The 22,855-nt window shown below is 52.8% G+C and overlaps 1 protein-coding gene across 2 annotated transcripts in view; it reads right to left on the reverse strand.

Moving 5' to 3' along the window:
- Positions 1 to 537: 537 nt before the first annotated feature.
- The window catches only part of WWP2 (WW domain containing E3 ubiquitin protein ligase 2), a 141,894-nt gene continuing 119,576 nt past the window's right edge, over positions 538 to 22,855 (reverse strand). Inside the window, exons 10-24 of one of the 2 annotated variants that reach the window (XM_082369813.1) lie at positions 21,523 to 21,697; positions 15,213 to 15,267; positions 11,599 to 11,680; positions 10,851 to 10,979; positions 10,089 to 10,164; positions 9,735 to 9,806; positions 9,417 to 9,505; positions 7,655 to 7,814; positions 6,281 to 6,414; positions 5,870 to 6,010; positions 5,043 to 5,163; positions 4,601 to 4,705; positions 3,117 to 3,213; positions 2,854 to 2,926; positions 538 to 2,374 (exon numbers count right to left, since the gene is read on the reverse strand). In XM_082369813.1, coding sequence (XP_082225939.1) covers positions 2,275 to 2,374; positions 2,854 to 2,926; positions 3,117 to 3,213; positions 4,601 to 4,705; positions 5,043 to 5,163; positions 5,870 to 6,010; positions 6,281 to 6,414; positions 7,655 to 7,814; positions 9,417 to 9,505; positions 9,735 to 9,806; positions 10,089 to 10,164; positions 10,851 to 10,979; positions 11,599 to 11,680; positions 15,213 to 15,267; positions 21,523 to 21,697 — 1,609 coding nt within the window. In that variant the 3' untranslated portion in view covers positions 538 to 2,274. The remainder of the gene's footprint in view (positions 2,375 to 2,853; positions 2,927 to 3,116; positions 3,214 to 4,600; positions 4,706 to 5,042; positions 5,164 to 5,869; positions 6,011 to 6,280; positions 6,415 to 7,654; positions 7,815 to 9,416; positions 9,506 to 9,734; positions 9,807 to 10,088; positions 10,165 to 10,850; positions 10,980 to 11,598; positions 11,681 to 15,212; positions 15,268 to 21,522; positions 21,698 to 22,855) is intronic. The other variant, XM_082369814.1, reaches the window with a different exon arrangement.

The raw sequence follows: 22,855 nt of genomic DNA on the forward strand, positions 1-22,855 counted from the left end.
GGTGAGAGCAAGGCCTGATCCAGGACAAAGTCATTTCCATGTCAAAAGCATCAAGACCGCACTGATGGGTCCTATCTGGACCTTCAAGTGTTCAAAAAAGTGGGCGGCAAGCCCTTGTCTGACCATGATGAGCTCAAGATCAGGGAGTCCCTCTATGATCACGGAACTCAAGAAACCCCAGGAAATGTTTCTCGAATGAATGATTGCCCAGAACACTGTCCCCGGGAGCCGGTTCCTGAAGCCGGTCCGACCCGCAGGCTCAGCTGTTGGTGCTCTGGCTCCACGGCAACTGCTCAGAGAAACCCAGGCCGAAAGGGTGCTGTGAGGCAACTGACCGAGCGCCGAAGCCTGTGGTCCCCGGACGAGCACTCAGCCACCCTCCAGAAGTGTGGCTGTCTTGGTTAATGACGCACACAATTCTCAAAACCAGCAAGGTCATGGAATGTCCGCCCCTGTCTGGACCTGGAGGGTCTGTGGGGCCTAGAAGCCTTTTGTCTGGAGGACAGTAATTTTGGACACATCCACGCCAACACCACCCACAGCTGCTGATTGTTTATTGCACAAGAAACTGGCAATACCGAGGCAAGGGGGTGGGCATTACAAAACAATCTGGTGACCAACTCAGAGCTACCAAAGGGCATTCCGTACAGACACCTCAGTTATATACACGTATGTACACACCCACACCCACATGACAACACTGCACACGCAAGAGCCTGAGGCTCCCAAAACCCGCAAGGCAGCTTGCACCCCAACCCCCAACGTGGTGAGACACCGCAGGGAAGCACTGCCAACGATTCGAGGGAAGAAGAAAGGTTGGGCTGCAGTGAGCTGAGCCACTCGAATCAGCACACGCAACAGAGCCAACATGGGCCAGGGGGAAGGACGAAGACCTGGGAGCACGAGACTGTCCTCAGAAGACCCCGTAGCCGGTCTGAGGGCCTGCACGGGGGCCCAGCGACAATCACCACTCCAGCATCCCAGAGGAGAGTATTCGCCTGGAAGATCTCAACACACAGCGGGATGCCCACGGCAGAGGCTGGCAGGAGCTCCAGCAATCAAGTCAGACTGTGGGCAGCAGCTCAGGGCCCTTCTGCTGGCTTCCAAGAGCATCGTTTCCTCTGTGCAGGTAAAGCTGCACTTCTAGGCAGAGTGAACACACTCTACAGTAGCTGGGGTGCACTTCATTCTCAACCTGGACGCATGTGCCGCCTGGAGGTCCGGGGGCTTGCCAGGTCAGCCCCACGTGCCCCGTCACCCCATCTAGCAAAGGGAGTTGTCTACTGGAGGCAGAGAGGTTGGGGTGCCACTCAGGACAACAACCCCCTTCTGTCTCTGTCAAGGGTCGGGGACAAGGCTGCTGGGAAGCTGAGCTGCCGGGTCAGGCCTGCCTGAGCTCATAGAACTGCTAAGCAGGTGCCTAAGGGGAGCAGCTGTTTGGGAAATACCTGGACCAACAGTGCTGGGTCCCTCAGGGTCCCAGCCATGCCTGGCGCACCAGCTCCTTGACAGGAAGTGGTGACAGCAGCATACCAACAACAGAACGCAAAGCAGCCCTACACACAAAATGTTTCAAGTGTATGTAAAAGGGAAAAGAAAGTCTGAGGGGGTTTGCCGTTTCCATCCGCAACACCCAAGCAGCTGGTACAACCCTTTATCTGCTGGAAAGAACCAACTGGCCAGCAATGAGTGGAGGGGGGGGCCGTGCTGCTCAGCCTCTGTAGCTGGAGACGGCTAGCGAGGGACGAGAGGTGACCTTGATCTGGAGCTCCGCTCCCTCAGACCTTCATTTATACAGATCACTGGAAAAGTTCTATACAAAACAGAACCTCTTTTACTGGCAAAGACCGTGGGCTTTGTCAGCCCAGAACACCTACCCCGAGTGGTCGGTCTCCATCTCACCTAACCAGCCCATGAGGCCTAGGGCTTCAGCATGGCGCGCCCCACCTTGCACACTCACACACACCTAGGATTGGTCTCGGGGGAGAAGGAGGGTGAGCTCTACAGAGAGGGTCAGCCCTCCAGAATTTGCAGTGGTTGATGGGGCCAAGAGTGACATGGGGGCTTTATTCCAGACTGCCACCAGTGGTTAGGAGGGTGGGGTGGGCAGGGCCTCTTCAGGTCAGGCTCTGCTGCCACCAGCCTGATGACAGTGTGGTCCTACGCAGGGCCACCATCTGCAGGGGCCTCCCGGGCTGTGCGGCCAGCAGCTTCTCGGGCAGGCAGGACTCAAGACTACATATGTGCTGGGGGTGTGGGAAGGGGCAGCCTGAGTTACTCCTGTCCAAAGCCCTCGGTCTCCTCAACGGCATACAGCAGCTTCTCCTTCAGCTGTTCGTAGCTCTTGTATGGTGGCAGATCCAGCCGGTTGAAACTGTTGAGAAAGGAGAGTAGGGCAGTCGGCACAGGGAGGTCAGAGCTCTAACAGCCACAGGGTGGGGTCAAAAGAGTTCCCAGACTGTGGCTCGACCACAATGCCAGCCAGCCAGACACCAGAACAGGGTCCCTGAAGGCTGTGCTGTGTCCCTGGACCATGAAGCGGTCAGAGGAGGCAGGGCTGCAAGGGAAATGGGGAACTGCGGGCAGGGGGTACTCAGGACAGCAGCTCTTTGCCGACTGGAATAGGAGCGTTTCAGTATTTCGTACCTGCTCTGGCCGTCAGGGCACATAACTGCTGTCGCAACTCCCAAAAGATCAGAGGCCCAGGCCCAGGAGCCCCTCCTCCCCAAACCCCAGAACTACACACAAGTTGCCCGGGTCAAGGCCCTGAAGCCACCTTGCCCACAGAGCTGCCCTCCGTGGCTCACCGGGTCTCGGGTGCTGGCCACCTCCCGCCAAACCCAGCGCACTCACCAGGTGTGGCTTCTGGGCAGCCAGGTTTCCTTGCCGACCTTGTCAATGCAAAACTTCTGTGGCCCGTTGCTACCTGGTACCCAAAGAAGAACACGCTGTATGTAACAGGATGGTCCCTTCCTAAGGCAGGACCCTCCGACTCCACCGCAGATGGCTCAGCCCCCTTCCCCTGACTTGCTTCCCGGAAGACACTAGGTCCTGCTCCCGCTTTGAGCTGTCCTCACCGCCACCCAAGGGTGCCAGCAGGGCAAGGGAAAACATACCAATGAGCTCGGTGAATCCCCCAACAGGCAGGCGGCAGGTCCCAGTGACAAACTGCAGCAGCCGGATTCTCTTCTCGTTGTCCATCTCCTTCACCACCTGGAACCCCGCAAGCCAAGGCAGAGTCAGGGCCCCCATGGCCCAGCGCTTCGCCCTGACCTGTAGCTCTCCAGTCAGCCAGGGCCCCTCTTTAGGGCTGAGAACATGGAGCCCAGGCTGGGTGGGGAGGTGACAGCCAGTACCTGGGAAACCCCAAAGCTGCTCAAAGAGGCTGTGCTTACAGACCGTTCCCACCAATCTATGTGACGTCTCTTGGTCTCAGGGACACCTCAGGCCAGGTAGTCTCCTTCCCATGCAAGTTCCACTTTTAAAAACACACTAAGGGGCTTCCCTGGTGGCTCAGTGGTTAAGAATCCGCCTGCCAATGCAGGGGACAGGGGTTCGAGCCCTGGTCCGGGAGGATGCCACATGCCATGGAGCAGCTAAGCCCGTGTGCCACAACTACTGAGTCCACGCACCGTAACTCTGAAGCCCGCGCGTCTAGAGCCCGTGCTCCACAACAAAGAGTAGCCCCCGCTCACTGAAACTAGAGAAAGCCCGTGCGCAGCAAAAAAGACCCAACGCAGCCAAAAAATAATTAATTAATTTTTAAAAAATTACTAAGGATGAGAGTGACTGCTTAATAGGTATGAGGTTTGTTTTTGTTTTTGGCTGCACCGCATGGCTTGTGGGATCTTAGTTCCCCGACCAGGGATTGAACCTGGGCCCTAATCTGGGCCCTCGGCAGTGAGAGCTTGGAGTCCTAACCACTGGACTGCCAGGGAATTCCCTGTATGAGGTTTCTTTTAAAGGGAGATGAAATGTGCTGGAATTCGATAGTGGTGATGGTTCCACAACATTGTCAAAAGCCACTGTAAAAGCCACTGAACTGTATACCTTAAAATGCTTAACATGGTGAACTTTTATGGTATGTGAATTTTACCTCCACAGAAAACCTATATACGCTCATTCTTTTTTATGTACGCTATACTTCAAAAGGACAACAACGGCAAGACCCACTCATATAAAGGAATCGATTCACTGTATCTAGGACATCAAGCTCTTTCAGCTTCTCTGGAGCAAGCCCAGGCTTTCCCACCCCACCTGGCGGGAAGGAGACCACGCGACCCACGAGAGCTCTCCCTCCTGCCTAAACCACCCCCCGTCCACACACACACACCAGCATTGGGAGCTGGCCCACCACTGACACCTCCTGCCAAATGCAGTGGCCACGACCCAGCTGCAACAGCTCCTTTCCTCCCAAGGGTGGGTTTTTCATCTCCTTTTGCAAGTTGGGGGAGGTGAGGAGAGTGTCACAGACGAGGGAGGTGATAAGACAAGCGTCGTCAAGCTTGCGGTCGAATCGGGTCTCGCTTTCTGTGGGGACTGCTCAAACATCCCTGGCCAGACCCTCACCCTGACTGCAGGGACCAGACCCAGTACCCACCTGCCAGAACCACTGGATCTGCTTGCTGTTCTTGGTGTAGTGCCGGTAGATAGTGTTCTTCTGCCAGTCGCTCATGTCTATCTCCTGCATGCCGCACAGCATCAGCTGCGGTGGAGAGAGAGGGTGTCAGGCACCCGGCGCCAGCCCTCTCCCCATGCTGCGCCGTGCCTCATCCACTCCCTGGCAGATGAAAGCATCCCACACATCTTCAACTATTTCTGCCGGCAGTTTTAATAATAAGGGTAACATGTGGACCCCCTGCAGACAAGGGCCCAGGCGAGGGCAGGTGCGAGACGCAAATCAATGTTATTCGCCCGCTGCCACCGTCCTGGGGGAGCGCAGGGCTTCACTGGTGAGTCGCTGTGGGTGCGCGGCGAGGCTATCAAAGGGCAGGACAGCCCCAGGGGCAGGGGTCCAGGGTCCCAACAACCTCAGCCCTCACCTCCAGCTCTTTCTCGTCAAAGTAGCGCAACCACTCCAGGGGGGCCACCTCGTTGAAGCCATCCAGGAAGGCCTTGGTCTGCTCTTCCACGCCCCGGGTGAAACGCCAGTCAGTCAGCAGCCTGAAACCAAGACCGGCCGTCGGAGGAGCCCGAGACCCACTGCCTAGGAGGCCACCGCCAGGGCCTGCCAGGGGGCTGTTATCGGCAGCAAGGAGGTAGCTGAGAGTTGACCTCGGGCAGGCGGGACTCCCAGGCTGCGGCCGGCCCCAAGGGCACGGCCTTTAAAACCTCAGAGTAACCCGGAGACGCTTGAATCTTTGAAATCCCCCCCTCCTGCTCCTCTCACCACTGCTGCCTGAACCTCAGACGAGTGGAGGTTAAAAGACGAGACAAAGGGTCCTGAAGTAATGGGCACATTCATGCACAATCTCACGTGCGATAGTGGGTTTAAGCGGGCAGGACACAGACACCCTTTGAGTTAGGAGAAAGACGAGGGATGCGTCGAAGCTTGATGCCTCTTCGAAGAAACTCAGCCTTGCGGTCTTGACGTCTACCACTTGGGAACAAAGGGCACCCAGGAGCTGGCACAGAGGGCCTCGGGCTCTGGCTGCCCCGGCTCTGGTCAGCACGTGACTGGCCATGGCAGCCATCTAAGGTCAGTGCAAAGTGAGAGGTTCTTTCCATCCCTGGTGACCCCGGGGCCACGCGTGGGGGCCTGGCTGAAGAGGGGGCCCCGGGATGAGAGCGGGAGACCCTTCCTCTGCAGCCAGCTGTGTCTCTGCTCCCCCTTCTCCAGGCCCCTGGCTCCCCAGCGCCTGAAACTCACATGATGTACTCTTCCTTGTTCTCCTCTGTCACTCGGATGCTCTCACCACCTTCCTTCAGCTCATGGGTTGTCACCTTGCCCAGGATCTCCATGTCCTGGATGAAGTACAGCTCTAGGCCGCACTCTTCCAGATTGTTCTCTCTGGGGGCACGAGAGAGCAAGAGGGAAGATGTCTGTCTTAGAAGGGTCTTCCCTCCCTCCTGCTCCGTCACTCACTTTTAGTGCCCGTGGGACACGAGGACTCACAGGTGGCCTAGAACCCAGAAAGGTGTCACGGGACATCTCCCTGATGGCAAGGAGAGAATTCCAGAGCTGCCCTGCAGGGGGACCTAGAAGCTGTGCCTCCACCCGCACTACTACCCACCCTGAGACTCCCTCTTCTCCCAGCACAGGGCGCTGGAGGGGACTCACTTGATCCAGATGATAGATTTGTAGAATTCGGGGTCGATGGATTCCAGGTCTTTCAGGGTTGGTCTCTTGTTTAGCATCCGCTTGTAGAAAGGGAGGGTGAAGCCTGTATCGATGAACTTTCCATGGTACAGAGCCTGAGGAAGGAAGAGACATGGCAGAGAGATCTGGTTTTCCTAGGACGCCCCATATCAGCTACTGCCCAGCTACTGCTCCCTGCCCTCCTCAGCATCCGGTTACCCCAGGGGCCTGAAGGGAAAGCCTGCAGCACTCTTGGTCCCGCCTGCAGACCTCGGAGATGAGCAGAGCTGGCTGCTCAGGAACCCACCTCCGGCCCACTGCCTGCCTGCCGGCTCCCTGCTCTAGCAGAGATCTGCCCCCAGGCGTACAGAGACGACTCATTCAGCACAGCTCCAGGTGGCAGCCCTGACTCACTGCTGCTCTGAGCTGGGCAGCAGAGGCAGCCAAAAATAATGCAGACGCGTCTGCTGGCGGGCCAGTGGTGAGTAATAGTCTAGGGTTTTACTGGTCTGTCCTGTCCGCTGCAGGGCCAGGCGGGTCTCTAGACCGGGGAAGAATGTGCCCACTTCCTGAGCCCAGCACCTTGGCCAAGAACTTCCAGACAAAGGGAAGGGACATATTTAGTCATGGGCTCTTGGGTCCTCCTGAGAGGGGAGCGGGGCAGACACTCACTCGGGAAGTCAGGGGAAGAAGTGAAGGAAAGCTAGCAGTGAAACCTCTCAAACTACCAAATGTGGCAGCGGGACCGTGGCCCTCACGGGCTCCCGTCCCCATCCTGGTTCGTGATGCTCATGAGACACTCAACAGGATATTCACACTGTGCTCCTGTTTCTACGTAAATACAAATACCTAACTCCCCCTTCCCTACTTTGCCATCCTCCTGACAGATGCCTCCTGCATCTTGCACCAACCGGTCTACTAGGGCTCTATTCTCAGCTAGTGTAGATTCCTAATCCCCTTCCAGAAGGCCCGAGTCTCAGTCGGACATTCCCAAACGCTGCCACCCAGCTTGTGGCAACACCCAGAGACAGGCAGCAGGTGGGCCGTGCCCGTCATGCCCCACCCTCAACAGAGCATGTGCTGAATGTTAAGTGAAGACTTTGATCCAGGGACCCTGGGCTTTCGCTTGACAAATCCTACACAAATCAACACGAAAACCTTCTCAGTGCCCTGGGGTGGCCACTGAGAGAGCTCTGAACTATTTCCAGAACTCTCGCTAGCTTTTTGCATCTTTAGTGAGTAGTTCTGTAAAAGGATGAGGGTGGGGCTCAGAGAGGGGGGCGCCAGGCTGCAGCGGCTGCTGGTGGTGTAGAGGGTCGCCGCCCTCCCTGGAGGGCTCGTGGCATCGAATCTTACCATGGCAATGAATCTGCCAATAAAGCGGAAGTAGGTGAGGTGGTCGGGGTTGATGGAGGAGGCGGGGTTGATCTGCAGGCAGTAATTGTTCTTCCCGGCGTATTCAAATAAACAGTACATGGGGTTGAGCACCTCGTGGGACAGGAGGAAAAACCACTCTCTGTGAGAGAAGAGAGAGAAAAACAGAACTAATGGATCCCTCCCTGCACACCTGTTCTGGAGGTGCGACTCTCCTGTGCTGTCCTGTTTCACCTAGTCTGGAGACATGCGTCCTGGGGAGGCAGCCCCACTGGGATCAGCACCTGGGCTAACCTCTGCGAACAGCTGGTCAGTGAACGGGGCAGGGTCAGACCTAGGGTGAACCACAACAACTGCACTTGACGGTGATGCTCAGGAAAACCTGCGTGCCTGCATGTTGGCTCCAGGTGCTGCATTCCAGGACTTTCCATCTGTTATCCAGAGCGCCTAATGGCAAAGGAGCTCCTTGCACCCAGAGCCACCATGCACAGTTGTGTAGGCTGTGCACTGCACAACGACACGATGTTACAGTATCACAGATCTGTACATTTATCACAACAATTTTCCTGCAAGTAGCAGTCAAGCTGCCTTTTTTCTGATAAAACCAGTACATCTCGGCCATATTCCAACACAGAAGTGTCTTGACAAAGGGCATCTTTTTCTAAATCTTGCAAAGGTGCTGTATGAACAGCAGCCACCCTGCTTCCACCCTACCTGAGTAGGCAGCATAATGTGAATACGAGGTAATACGTTCCTAACTCCTTCTGCATGAAAACTCTGTAACCCGTGCGGTGTCTACACTTCACTCCCACCAGCTACCACGCAGGTATCTCACTGCCCTTGCACTTTTCCATCCCCTCACCCCAGACCCCATCAACCACACCCTTCCCCATATGTCCACGCATTCATCTGAACCAATGCCCACGCCTTAGCATCTCTTTGCTCCCTAGGTACAAGCCTCAAGCCAGAATTCAGAGTCCTTTGGGGCTTGGGCTAAACCAGCAGGGGGATGTCCCAAGGGGGCCAGTCCCTGGCTGCTGGGCTGTTTGTGGCCAGGCAGACGAGGAGTCCTTCGATGCAGAGGGTGCCCCGGTATCCTGTCCGTGGTTCTACCCTGTGGTAGAACAGCATGACGTAACCTACCATAGGGTAAAACCACTGGCAGGACACAGAGAGACAGACACACACGGGGCGGGAGCCACACCACCAAGCAGAGCCTAGAGAGGAGGTCACCACAGTCACCACGGAAAAAAGAGCAATCGATCCGTGGGTGCCAACACAGAGGGCAACGCCACCAGCACACAGAGGACCAGAAGCAAGTTAACCCAACACCAAGTGAGAAGACGTCCCCACACCATGAGAGGTCAGCAAGCTGAGCCGTCACCGCAGGCCAGGATGCTCCTTCTCTCTGCCGGGGCCCTTGTGCCCCATCGTCCAAGGCAACATTTTGCCAGAGAGTCTGTTAACTTTTGTAGGTGGGCTGGGGTAAGGGCAAGACAATGCTTTGAGCTCTTTTTAGGGTTATATCAGCTATTTTAATTTATTGACCCTGTGCACATGACACGCAGCTGAGTACTAATCAATGCCCTTTGGATTGTGACACAGCTTATACATGCCAGGTATACACCAAGACAGCCGACTTAACACGCCCCGGCTGCCTCAAGACGAAGTGAAGCCCAGGGTCGTGGAACCTGTAGCCAGGGGAAGCGGGGTGCAGCGCAGCCTTCCAGGGCTCCCAGCTCACCTGGCAATGCCTCCATAGTCCAGGCCCTCCTCGCCGCGCATGATGATGTAGAGCCGGCGGCGCAGGTCATAGGGCTTCATGTTCATGATCTGGGGAGACAGAAGATCGTGGCCAGCCTGCCACTCTCCCTTCCATGGCAGGCTGGGGGGTGGGGGACAGGGGACGGCCAGGCCTGCTCTTCAGCAGATACCGGTCACCAAGGCCCACGCCTTGAGAACTCTACCATGTGGGCTTAACAGACTACATGATAGAAGACAGGGTAGCAGGAAGGGACCTCCTGCCTGCCCCTGGTCTCAGACACGGTGATTATTCTCTAACCTGTTGGAAAGAATCCTCAAAAAGTGTCTGCCTGGAAACGCTGATCTTCACATGGCTGGGGAGAGCATTTGACTGATAAGAAAAGGAAAAAACAAACCTCAAATTGGGGTCTTGGTGGTAACTATTCAGTCTGGTCACCTGTCTGTCTGAACAGGCTTCCCCATCCCCCTGGGCTTGGGGAGAGAACTTGGCTGGCTTCCTAGAGATAATGTCACAAAACTGCTCGAGGTGAGACAAGTGACCTGCTCCCACCTAAGACACAGGCATTCCAACACCTGCTGCTGGCCTAGAAAATTGTGCTGAAATAACTCTACAACCCCAATCTCCGGGGGAGGTCCCAGTACCAGAACTCACATGGCAGAGGAAACGGAACTGGTGATACTTCCACCGAAAACTTCGGTCATAGGCACCAGGGGAACCTTGCTTCGTCCTGGAAAGAGCAAAGATTTCTGGAATCCATGTGATTTCTCAAAAATTAGCAACGCATCTTGTTAGTCCTAAGGAAAGCTGATGCTATGTTAATTTAAAGACGAGTAAAGTAAGGCATAAAAGAAAGAAAGTGACTGCCATTAAGATCTTCTGAAGATTTGAAGACTAAAAAGAACTAGAAATAAAGCCAGGGGGACATCCCTGGTGGCGCAGTGGTTAACAATCCACCTGCCAAGGCAGGGGGCACGGGTTCGAGCTCTGGTCCGGGAAGATCCCACGTGCCACAGAGCAACTAAGCCCGTGCGCCACAACTACTGAGCCTGCGCTCCAGAGCCCATAAGCCACAACTACTGAGCCCATGTGCCACAACTACTGAAACCTGTGCACCTAGAGCCCGTGCTCTGCAACAAAGAGTAGCCCCCGCTTGCCGCAACTAGAGAAAGCCCACGTGCAGCAATGAAGACCCAACGCAGCCAAAAATAAATAAATAAATAAATTTATTTTAAAAAAAGAAAGCCAGACCTCTTGCTTTTAGAGAAAGACCACCAGTGTTATTCTGAGTAAATAGAGTAGCCCCTTCCCTCCACATCCCCACTAGTGTGACATCAAAACTGGCCACTAGAGGGCAGTAAGAGCAGCTATACCAGGCCTGTGCGAAGAGTGATGTCACCTGTGCAAAGTCCTTACCCAGACTCAAACCCTGGGCGAGGATCCTTAAAGGTGGTGGTGCGGGTATTGTGGTCCACGAAGTAACGCACCCCCTCGCTGGTGTACTTCATCTCCCACCCTGGGGGCAGAGCTGGTTCCTGGATCATCCTGGAAACATGGGAAGAGAGGGGCTAAGGGCTGGCCTCACCTTCTGGGCCTCCATGCTAAGGAGGCTGGGGTCCCTGAAGTGCTGCTTTCTCTCTGTTTTCACCCAGGCCCTGCAGAGCCCTTGAGGGTGGGCCTTGAGGAAATGTGCTTGGCAATACCCAAGTCCTGAGGATGGTTCTGCAGCAGAGAGAGGTCATCTACTGTCCCAGGGCCAAAGAACCAGCCCTGGGTGGATGGCCGTGGCCTGAGCGGGCACCAGCAATCCCAAGGCACCCAGTGCTCCATCCCAGACTAGCTTCTGGGGGGTGGGGAGTTGACAGTGCTGGGGCAGGGTTCTCAACCCTTCTGAAATCACACAATCGGCAGCCTGCACAATTGGCACAGAGACCAGCAGCACCTGCCAGCCAGGCCATGCTGTATCCACGAGGAAGGCCAACTTAAGGTGCCACTTTCAAGCTCTCAATGGGCCAACACCATGTCATGAGGGTCTCAGGGCACCTGTGTGTGGCCGAAGGTCCCAGAACATCGGCCGTGGAGGACAAATGCAGTCCAAGGCCACCGGGCCAGTACTGGAGGTGCACAGGGCCCAGCCCAGACCCCTCCCGGCCTGAGTCCTTACCCCTGGGTCCGAGGGTCCTCCCACTGGGTAGTGCGTGTGTTATGGTTCACGTAATACACCCGTCCGTTGTCCTGTCTCTTCTCTGCCAGGGGAGAAGAAGGAGAAGCAGACTCTCAGATTGAGACATCTTGAGCCCATGTCCTCTCCCCTCTGGCTCCCACCTCCCGGGTGCTGGGTCTGAATTTCTACCCCTGTTCCTAACCTGTTAGAGAAGTTTAACCAGCACAAGCCTGGCTCACTCACATCTGTCACTGGCAAAAAGGACAAAGAGAATCTTGCCCTACTGGGGAGCAGGGGAGGGATATACACATTTTCAACTCCAGATCAAACAGCATCTTTGGTTGGTTGATTTGCTGGAGGCCAGGGGGCGGTGTGGCAACACGAAGGAGGAGCAGCCCAGCTGAAACCAGAGGCATAATTGCATCCAGCTGTGTGCAAAGTGGAGGCACGGCCCAGCCTCCCCTGGATCCTGGTCCCCACCCCAGTCCATCATGGATGCTCTCTGGTTCTGCAACCCCTCCATCCACTGGATGTAGCCGACCCAGATGCCCCTGTCCCACAGGCAGGGTCACTGTGGGGTGGCTGCATTTTCCTTCATCCCTCTCTGATCAGCGCTCTGCACCACAGGGCCTACGTACCCCCCCCTGCTTAAAGGCAAAGTTTTGTTCTCAAACTCCTACATCCCAGCAAAACCTCTATGTTGCATACATGCCAAGAGACATCTGGGGTTGTGGGCACTTACAGTGCCATCTTGGTCTTATACCTAAGTGTGTGCTTCGAGATGGGGCAGTGTTTGGGAAGCTCAGACATACTTTCTATTCTCTGGACAACATTTACCCTCTTGCCCTTTCACTGGTGTACTAACAATGGCGCCGAGTTGTTTGAGGGAGAAACTCTGGGCTCCAGGGGCAAACTCAACTCCAGCTGGTGATTCTGCTCTTTAAGAGGGATTGAAAGGGGCGCCCATCAGCTCCAGATGGATGGCAGGCAAGACCGGAGCAAGACTCCAAACCCAAGAGCGGTCACCTTTCCCAGCTCAAAGTTCCTGGGCTTTCAAACCTGTTTCTGTCCTGAAAACAAACAATGCTCATGGCCCTCCCTCTTTTACGACGACAGGGAGAAATTAAAGAAATAAAAATAATCAGTTCCAGAAGCTACAGGGAAACCAAAAGCTGAAAAAGACACAGAACTAGGGAGCCCAGCCCCCTCTCCTTGAGTAGCAGGCTGCAATGTTCACAGTATCAACCCCCGGTCCTGGTCTCTGTCTGACTTACCTGGTATCCACTACTTGATGGAAATTTCAAAAACAAGAGACTCGAAAGAAAGAAAAGAAGGTGACTGGGATTGCTACAGAGCTACCATCACCTCAGAACAGCCTGTGGGACCGTCCCACAGAAGACTGGCTTCCCAACAGGGTTCTGAGGGGAAGAAGGAGCCGCTCCCAGCCCGGAAGCTTCTGCTTTGAACTAGATCCTCCCGCGTGTTCTCTGCCAAGGGCCAAAGCCGAGGAGGGTGGATCTGTCCAGCCGGGAAGTGCCCTTGTTGCTGCGTGGAGGCCTTTCATGGCCCACTGGAACCACCTTGCTGCATGCAAGGTCGTAGTCTGGGAGCTGGGAAAGTCCTTAGGTGACATCTAGCTTGACCCCATTTAGGAAGAAATGGACTCGGGAGCATTCAGTCACATGCCCAGGGTCAGAGCAGCTGAGACGATGTGGATCTTAAACCTCAGGTGCTCTGACCCCTGGGTCGGTGCTCAGGGAGAATGTGGGATCTCTCCTAGAGGAGTAGAAAGGTACCCAGGACTGAGCACCGGAGACTTGACAGCAGGCTTGCACTAAATGCAACTCTCCTTTGGTTTTGCTATACTTTCTGTTCAATCTTAACTCCCCCTGGGGAGATGACCCTGCCACAGCCCTGGGGAAGCTAACACAAAGCCCAAAGGATTTGATCAGGAAGGTTCCCTGGCCCTCGGCCAGATGTTCTTTTCCTCTCAGTTTCGTATCATTACAGTCTTGTGTGTTCTCCTGATCATTTGTAAACAGCACTGACTCCGACCATGGCTCCTATTCCCATCTCAAATATTTCACACCTGGCTTCTAGGAGCTGTTTTCGAGACCCTATAAGCTGCTCTTACTTGGTGACCATCGTTTAGCAGAACTGGTACAGAAATAAATCACTTGACTCTACAGATCCAGGAACAATTCTGGGTCCCCTGCTCTAGTTCACAGGGTCTGCCAGATAGCCTTACAGATTCTTATTTCATCTGATGAGTCTTCCCCTGCCCAGCCAGGGATCCTATGTTTGACCCTCTCACATTTGACTTGCTGCCGATCTCTGAGACAACAGTGAACAATGACCTTTCATCGGTTCAGGGAGCCGGGTGGATCAGCTGTGTGCCTAAGGGATTCCCCAGCTGAAAAGTCAAGAACTGTGTGGAGGCCTCGCTATCTGAGATTTTCCACTAGGAGGACCAGGAGGCCTTTCCAAGTGCCCTGGCACGCAGTGGTAACTGACTAACTGATACCCTGCAGGGCCATAGGGGTTGATGCAACCCTGTAAATTACTACCAGGGAGTAGTTGTGTCTGTATGGAGAGATGGAGAGGATCCAGTTCAAAAGCTGCACTTTTCCAGGTGATGCTTTTCCTATCATTGTCAGCTTCTTCGTCTTTGTTGGGGAGCACACCCCGGCCTATTTTAATACTATCTGTGAACACCATCAAACCAGCATTCGCTGTCTTCTGCTGGCCTAACAAACAAACTAAACCTGACCCACAACAGTTCCTGCAAAAACGGCCCTCTTCAGCTCCCAGGGACTCCTGTCGTACATGCTGAACAAAACCCTGACCCAGCTCGGAGCTGCAGAATGTGCTGGGTCCTGCCATCTCTCTTGACCCCTTTGTGCATGGCCACTCCTTCCCAGAATAGCCATAAGGCACACCATCTCACCCAAGTCATGGTTGTGCATCCCTCTAACTCATTATTGGCAAATCACACCAAGGACTTGGAGTTCTCCAGTGACAAGGAGAATCCAGTACAACATTATTAACTAGCAACAGTGCACTTTCATAACATCACCAGCCCGCACTCAACTCTCTTATCTGCTTCCCTCTGGCCCCTTTCACAGCCGTTATCATAAATAAAAAGGCGGCTGAAGTCAAAATCAGGCTGAAGTCCTCCAACATCTCAGCTGCAGAGAAAGGTTTGGTAAGGTGTCTAAGCAGACAGCCACGGACCTGAAACAAATGCATCTGGGAATCAGCCAGTGTCAAAATGCCTTCATCAAATAGGATGGATTCTTGAGGAGACACCTTGAAAGTCAGCACCACAACCCAACAGTCCCAAGGCTGCTGGGGGATTTCTCTCATAGGGTCACCCCCCTGCAGCTGTGACAGGTGAGTGCTATAGAGGTGCAGGGGAACTCAGTTACTTTCCCAACCTTCCAGCTCCATCACCGGCAACTGCTCCAGCTGGGTATCCCCAGAGGGTGTGCTGGAGAGAATAGAAACGGGGAACCGAGGCAGGGAAGTGAGAAGATGTGCAGGGAAAGAGGACAGAGCACAATAGAGCATCAGCTGATGCGGCTGAGGGCACAGAAGGAGAATTCAGTACTTACCCCAGCCAGGAGGGAGGGGGCCCAGTGGGTCATGGTCAGTGGAAGCACTCGAAGACTAAACACAAGAAACACAGCAGAACACAGAAGTTAAAAAAAAAAAAAAAAAAAAAAAAAGCCACTGGTTAAAAATAAATCGATAAAAATAAAAATGCCAAGGACTGGTTTCCACATTTTAGCACTTTGCAGAGTATACGGTGGGGCCTTAGGTGGCATCTGCTCCTCTCGAAAGTCTTCAAAAAAGAAGAAAAACCAAAAAAGAACCCTGCACACTGAGGGCCCAGACGGGTTGTGGAGAGGGTGGAGCGAGGGGGAGGGAGAGGTGTGCAGAGGAAGGTGGGCCAGGACGCCCCCAGGCCAGGCCGGGAGCCGGCCCCAGGCGCGGCAGGAGGAGGGCCCGAGCGGGGCTGCCCGGCAAAGCGCGGCCGGCCGGTGCGTCAGCCGCTCAGCTCCTGCTCAAGGCGGCCAAGGCGACTGCAATCACCACCACCTCCAACTTTCTCCAAGAACCACACACGGGAGGGGAAAAAATATCGCAGGCCTTTCCAATGAAATCATTCCCACAAGCCCTGCCCACGCCCAGAGCTTCCTGGCCGGGGGCTGGGCCCTCCTCCCTCCTGGGTGCGCAGGGAGAGGCAGCAGCGGTGTGCGACAGACTGAGGGCACATTCAGGCCCCGGGCCCCTCACCTCCCCCAGGAATGTTTTGCTTCCCTTCACAAAGCACCTTTCTTCTCCTCCGGCCTGAACCTGAAGTTGTTCAGTGTTCTGTGTGCGTCTGTCTGGGGAAGTGGGGCTGGGGCGAGATGACGAGAGAGAGACAGAGAGACAGAGAGAGACAGAGAGACAGAGAGAGACAGAGAGAGACAGAGAGACAGAGAGAGACAGAGAGGGACAGAGAGAGAGAGAGGGAGAGAGAGAGAGAAGGGGAGACAGGAGAAAGAAGGGGAGCTGACTCCCGGCCTTCAGGGCCGCTGTTTACATTCGAACCTCCACCCCCAGCCTCATTCCGCTGCGGGGTCCCTGGGGCAGGGCTGCGGTGGCCCAAGAGCTCTCATAGCCTGCGGGGAACGGGGGTGCTGTCAAAGACTCTTCACACTGAAATAAAACAAGTATTGTTCCCCGCTGGCTTGCTTTCTCTCTCTCTCTCCTTTTTTTTCCTTTCTTTCTTTCTTTTTTTTTTTTTTTTTTGTGCCAAAGCATTTTTATTTCACTTACTAAAATTTAATTGTTACATGAGGGGGATCAAGTTCTCACTGCAGACTTCGGGCTGCCTGGCGGGCCCCGTCTGGGGGCAGCGGAGCCACACACGGGAAGGAGGATGAATGGAGCTCAGTCTCGGCTTGAGAAAACATTGGTAGAACTCAACTGCCAACGAACCCCCTTCCACGGCCCTCCCTCCACTCCCCGCTGAAAGGACAGAGAAACTTTCTTTCCGAGGTGGCAGCCACAAGCGACTCTTCCAAAGCAAGTTCCAACAAAGACATTTCAGTCTTGAAACCATAGGTTCCTTGATGGGACGGAGCCCCCTTCCAGCAGAGGGCCTCCTAACCAGGCAGAGCGAAACTGCTCGAAGGTGCGGGAAGCTGGGCTGTCCTGGATTTAGGGCATGTTGCCCTCAGCCTCGAGGGTGTGCTTACGACCCCCCACCACCGTTCCGATTTGTCTGATGGCTGCTGAAAGAAAACTTCCCCAATTCACGGAGGTTATTATGGTGTGTGTGTGGAGGGGAGGCGAGGTGAGGGGAGTTGGCATGTCATAAAACCCAAGCTCCTCCACCTTTTTCGTAGTTAATACATAACAAGAACAGTGGGTACAAAAAACACGTGGCAACAGAAGGGAAGGAACTACCTTGTGAAACATGCACGCGCTTCAGACAATGAAGCCAAATAGAAGGCGGCGGGTGAGCGTTGAGCTGGACCAGTGTCCTCACAAAAGGGAAGGGCTACAGAAAAGGTCATTCTAAGAAATTAAAAGAAGCAGCATTTGGTGCGATTTTTTTGGCTGATTCAGGCCTTTTTTCTCCCCCACCAGAGTAAGTGGATGATCTGCAAAGCATTCAGGAGCTCTGCTGGGAAATTAGCTCCCAACTGGTACCAACTGGGCTTCAGCGGGCTTACAGTCATCTCTTGCCTAACTCTACAAATCAACACACCAAAAGGTCTTTTTTCTGACAGCCTTCGTGACCTGCACTGAACTAGAAACAAAAAATGTTTAACGGCCCCTTTCTTAACCTTTGCCTTTTTTTTTTTTAATGTCAGAAATCAAATGTTCACACAGTGTTGGCTCTCTTTCATGAAGGTGGTTTTTTGAAAAATGCCTTTAGTATCCTCTCATTCTCATCCCTAGAGGCGGAGAGAAGAGGAGGCGGACAGGAAGGGAGAGAGACCAGAGACTCATAAACACGAGCGACACGTGAAATGGGTCAGTGGAAGTTGACGCTCATAATGATTTTACCTCTTACAGTTAAAGCAAAGCACTTGATTATTTTGGATATTTCTTCCCTAATGTATACAGTACAACTTGAAAAATGTTTAAAGGAAGTGAACAGAAGCCAAGAAGACACAAAAAATTAAAAGCTATATATCCTGGCCAGAAAACCAAAACCCAAAAACCCCACATCTCCAGTGAGCCAACCAACTGCCCCTTCTCTCCTGCCACACCTTCCCCTGAAATGAGAGATCCCAAGTGTTACCTGGAGCATGGCTGGAAAAGCACAGAGAAAGGGGTATGGCGGGGGAGGGGACTGCGGTCAGAAAAGAGATCCAGGGATGTGCAGGTGACTCTAAGAGACAAGACAGTTTCCTTTATTATTAAGAAGAGAAAGGAATGCTGTTGAATAGTTTTCCTGGTAACCGTCCCTGGGTTGGAAGAACTGGGGTGCAGGCCATGAGCCAGAGGGCTCACATGAGTTCAAGTCCCTTAGGGACTAAAAGCATTTAGTTCCAGTAATATTTTAAGATACAAACTCAGAAATAAAGAATGTCTAGCAAATACAGCCGAGGGCAAGACAAGCTCTGGGAAGGGCACAGAGGTTACAGTGTGGAAGGCAGGCTCCTTTTTTTTTTTTTTTTTTTTTTTTTTAAAGGATGCACCCAGTGGGCACAGAACAAAACCCAGGTGCTTGAGAATTTGATCCAAGGGGCTCTTTGCAGAGCAAGAAACAAGTTGTCTGTTTCTGGACAAAGCACTTTGGCGTCCATACGTTAGGAGCCGCAGGAGGATTTGCTTCAGTCTTGCCAACACTGGCTACAACCTTTGATTATCAGGGGAGCATCAGGCAGGAGTGGAGGAGGAGTTGCCACAGAAATAGTAGTAGGCTGCAAGCAGAGTCCCGTCGCAATTACAAGATGCACACGACTGGGCTGGGCATGCTCGGCGGACCGCAGCAGGACCACAGAACAGAGGGCAAACCGAAACTGCAGCGGCCAAGCGCAAGTACGTGCACGATGATCGCAAGTAACAACGGCACACTGGGGCGTCAGGAGAGGGAAACGTGTCAGAGATAAGGGGATGATAACAGCGAGACCGACAAAGGTATGCATTGAGGCAGGAAGGAATTGCAGGAGACTGCCATCTGGGATTCCCTTGATTTCCCATATTGAACTGTATTTCGTGTTCTCTGCAGGCAGCAAAGAAGAACAAGGTCTGGTTTCAGCCCAGCAGCAGCAGGAGGAGGAGGAGGAGGAGGAGGGGAAGCCAATGGTATAGTATCAGCTCTTAAGTCTTCCGAGTCAAACCCTGGGCCAAGGCCAAACCCCAAAATAACTCTATGAAAGCGACTCTTCTTACTTGTAACCAGGACATGGCACCATAGCAAACAAGAGGGGCAAACGAAACCCAGAGGGGAGGGAAATCAACAGACACACATTGAAAGCTGACCCAAAAAAGATTCCTACCACGTTTTTCAATATGAGTCTTGTTTCAGGAACAAAAGGGGACCATCACCTCCATCCAGAACCCTCCTGGATCCCCAGCCAAGCTGAGAAAACCATGTTAGAGGACTCAGAGAGAACATTTTCTTTCAAGCGCTGAATTTTTACTTTTAGGAGGCACTCCAAGTCAAAGTTCTACCTCTGCAGGCCTGGAATGATGTTGCTAAAATGAGAGAGACAGGAGAGAGGAATGAAGGCTCCAAAAGACCGAGCAGACGTGAGCTCCAGAATCTTCCCTTTCACACACCAAACATCTGGGTCAACTGACAGAACCTACACAGTGCATGGGAGGGTAGGAAAAAAAAAAAAGAGTCCTTCAATGGAGTTTTCTTTTTTAATTTAAGAAGTCGGGTAAACAGGGAGACAAAACCATGTGAGACTCCTAAAACGCGTCCTCGTCTCTAAGTCAAAGGACAAAGATGCCCCAGACCTTTCCAGTTTTGCAGCCATGACCACCCAAGAAAATGGCAGGGAAAGTCTTTGGGGCCCAGCTCAAAAGGAATAATTTCTGAAATGCAGAGAAGGACCAGATTCCACCCAATTTTGAAACATGCCAGGACCGGATGGCCGGCATGTATGAAGGGGGCTGTGGAGTGGGAGGCCAGATGCCCAGCAGTGCTGCACCAGGTACACCACTGGGCACGGGCTGTAGACAGGCATCATAGCTACCTTGGAGGCAACTCAACGTGACAAACACCAGACTTTCTGCTCATCCATACTAAGGAAACACTGTATGATGAGCAATCAGCCCCCACAGACAGAAGAAGGAACAAGCCAGCCAAGGCCAATGCCACCATGCTGCCTTCTGGTTGATGGGGTAGCTCCTGCTTTGGGTGAGCAGAGAAAGAGCTGGAAATGATGGCAAAGCTGATGATGAATGCTATTAACTGGAATTACAGGTTTTCTGAGCATTTAGAAATGGGTTGTGGGGTTAAAGTTCATTTCAAATAGAAACAAGGTGAGTTAAACGTGGTGATGTCCTAGACCAGCTCAAAAAGTTTCCAACTTCCGATATACCACACCCTGTGCAGGTTCCACTGCAGGGGGAACAAAGCTTCATGTTCAAGGGGCTCTGAGAAAATGTAATCAGAGTTCCAACTTGGGAATCCCACTTCTCTCTGCCAAAGAAGCTGTGTGGCTGGGCTCCCCACCAAGCACCAGGCTGCTGGTAGGGCCTCTAATGAGAGAGAGACCCAGGAAGGAAGGTTCCTAAAGGGACCCAGTATGGGAGACCATTAGACAGGTAATTTGGGACCACAACACTCTGACTTCTGGACGAGAAGGTTTAAATGTTATTCTATAGGTAATGACCACAGAAGGTTTTGAGCCAGTGATTAATAATGTAGAGCAAAGCCCCATTCCTTAAATCTTCCACAGTGATTTTTTTTAAAAGTGACAAAATGGGGAATTCCCTGGTGGTCCAGTGGTTAGGACTCCAAGCTTCCACTGCAGGGGACCCAGGTTCGATCCCTGGTTGGGAAACTAAGATCCCGCAGCTGCGTGGCACGGCCAAAAAATTAAAAAGAAAAAAAAAAAGTGACAAAATGACTTTGAAGACTGCTCTGCTAGAAACAGGCAGTACAGATTGGAGGAGAGAGAATGACAGCAAAGAGACAATTCCAAGGCTGCCTTAACCATTCAGGTGGGAGGGACAGAGGAAAATCAGGAATCAGATAGAAGAAGGCTGATCTAGATCGGTGGTCAATACACTTTTTCTGTAAAGGGCCACAGAAATATTTTAGGCTTTATGGGCCACCTGGTCTTTGTTGTGGCTACTCAACTCTGCCATTGTAGCATGAAAGCAGCCACAGTCAATACCCACACTATGGGGTGTGCTTGTGTTCCGATAAAACTTTATTTACAAAATTAGCTGGGGGCCCATTTGGCCCAAAGGCCATAGTTTGCCCACCCCAAATCCAGATGAACTTTAAGGTCCCTCCATCCTTCAGAACCTGTCAGATAATAAACATCTAAAGAAAACCAGTAGCAGCAATAGAAAGGGAAGGATTTGGGTGACTGCTTTGACTTGAAAAGGCAAGGTATGGGAGAGGTCACAGCAAACTTCAGGTCTCAAGTCTGGGTAAATGGACCTGGATGGAGGGACCAGAAGAGAAATCCAGTCCTGGAAGGAAGATGGGGGAATTCAGTTTCAGATACACGTCCTGAGTCCATAAACACAGAAGGTGGACATGGAGTCACTAAGTTAGAAACACTGGAGTTTGAGGAATTTCACTGTGATGAGTAAAATCTCCAGTGTCAGAGCACTGACATTTCTAGCCACCATTTTCCCTGCTCGCCAAACAGGTGGACGGAGAATGTGCGTGGCCGTGCGTGGCCGCTGGAAGGCTCCCCTCCCTCGTGGCTGGCCCCCGGCTCTCACCTGGTAGAGGAATCTCTGGCTGAAGTGCTGCATGGCACCCTGGAGCTGGTTGCGCTGGGACTGCCACTGCTCATAGTTCCGCACGTACTCGGCCGTGGGGCGCTGCCAGGTGGTGGTCCGAGTGTTGTGGTCCACGTAGTAGAACCTGCCTCGGGGGTCTGTGCGTTTCTCCCAGCTGCAAACATCAAGCTCAGAATGAATACAGTGACCGCCTCACCCCTCCGCTCAAATGCTAGAGAAATCTCAGGATGGCTGGCAAGGAGGAGGGTGAGGAAGGGTCTGGTGTGGGGTCTGGCACAGGAGTTTGGCTGCTCCGGGGAGGCACAGCCAGGTGGGCTCCAGTCACGGAGGCTTCCAGGGCTTAGGTGATTCTAGCAGACATCTGTGGTTGCCCCCCCAGCCACCAATCCTTCTTTACCAACAGCTCCTGATTTCCATGTCAGAGATCCAAGTGGTTCTGGGGCACCTGACTGTACTCCCAACCCTGGAGTTGAACTGTTGACTGGACCAGGAGTGGGCAAGTGACCTATGCTGAGCCAATCAGGATGAATCTCATGGCTTTTGCTAGTTATGGTGGGAAGAATATAGTCTCTCTTCTCTGCCGGATATGACTGAGAAAGTATGCAGTCCTGGGACTGGCTACCATCTTGGACCCAAACACAACATGAAGTTGACCCAGTAGGTGGCAGAGCAGAAAAATGGGAAAAAAGCCAGTCTCTTGGGGATACTGTTGAGCCACTGGATCATGGTTCACTTGAAACCAGGATCTACATCTAGAATTTTTAGTTACATGAGGCAGTGAATTCTCTTCATTATTCAAGCCAATTTGGATCCCAATTTTTGTTCCTTGAAACTGAAATTATCCTGATATAAGGTGCCAGTGAAAATACGTTGCATGATCACGAGAAGAAGAGTTGGTGCAAATGACGGCAGGACTCTCCACATTATCTTTTGTTGAGGAAGCAATCTTTCCAAAGTTGGCCCTAAAATATCCATGGGCAAGGCAGGGCTAGAACAGAGAGTAAAAATCCTCAGCTGTGCTTGGTAGATGTAACTTGATTTCCACATACACAGGGAAGAAGTGATCAAAAGAAGGTAAGAAAGGGAACTCCGCAGGGTGATAGAAATATTTTACATTTTGATGGAGTGTGAGTTACATAAGTGTACGCATTTGTCAAAGCTCAGTGAACTGTATAACTAAGATCTGTTTATCTCACTGTGTGTAAATTATATTTCAATTTTAAAAAATGAATTTGAATCTAATTAAGCCTCCATATCTAATGACCAGTTTACCAGGAAAGATAAGGAATAAAGGAACATATAACACAACACC

This window comes from Balaenoptera borealis (assembly GCF_965194805.1).
Source record: "Balaenoptera borealis genome assembly, chromosome: 19".
NCBI lineage: Eukaryota > Metazoa > Chordata > Mammalia > Artiodactyla > Balaenopteridae > Balaenoptera > Balaenoptera borealis.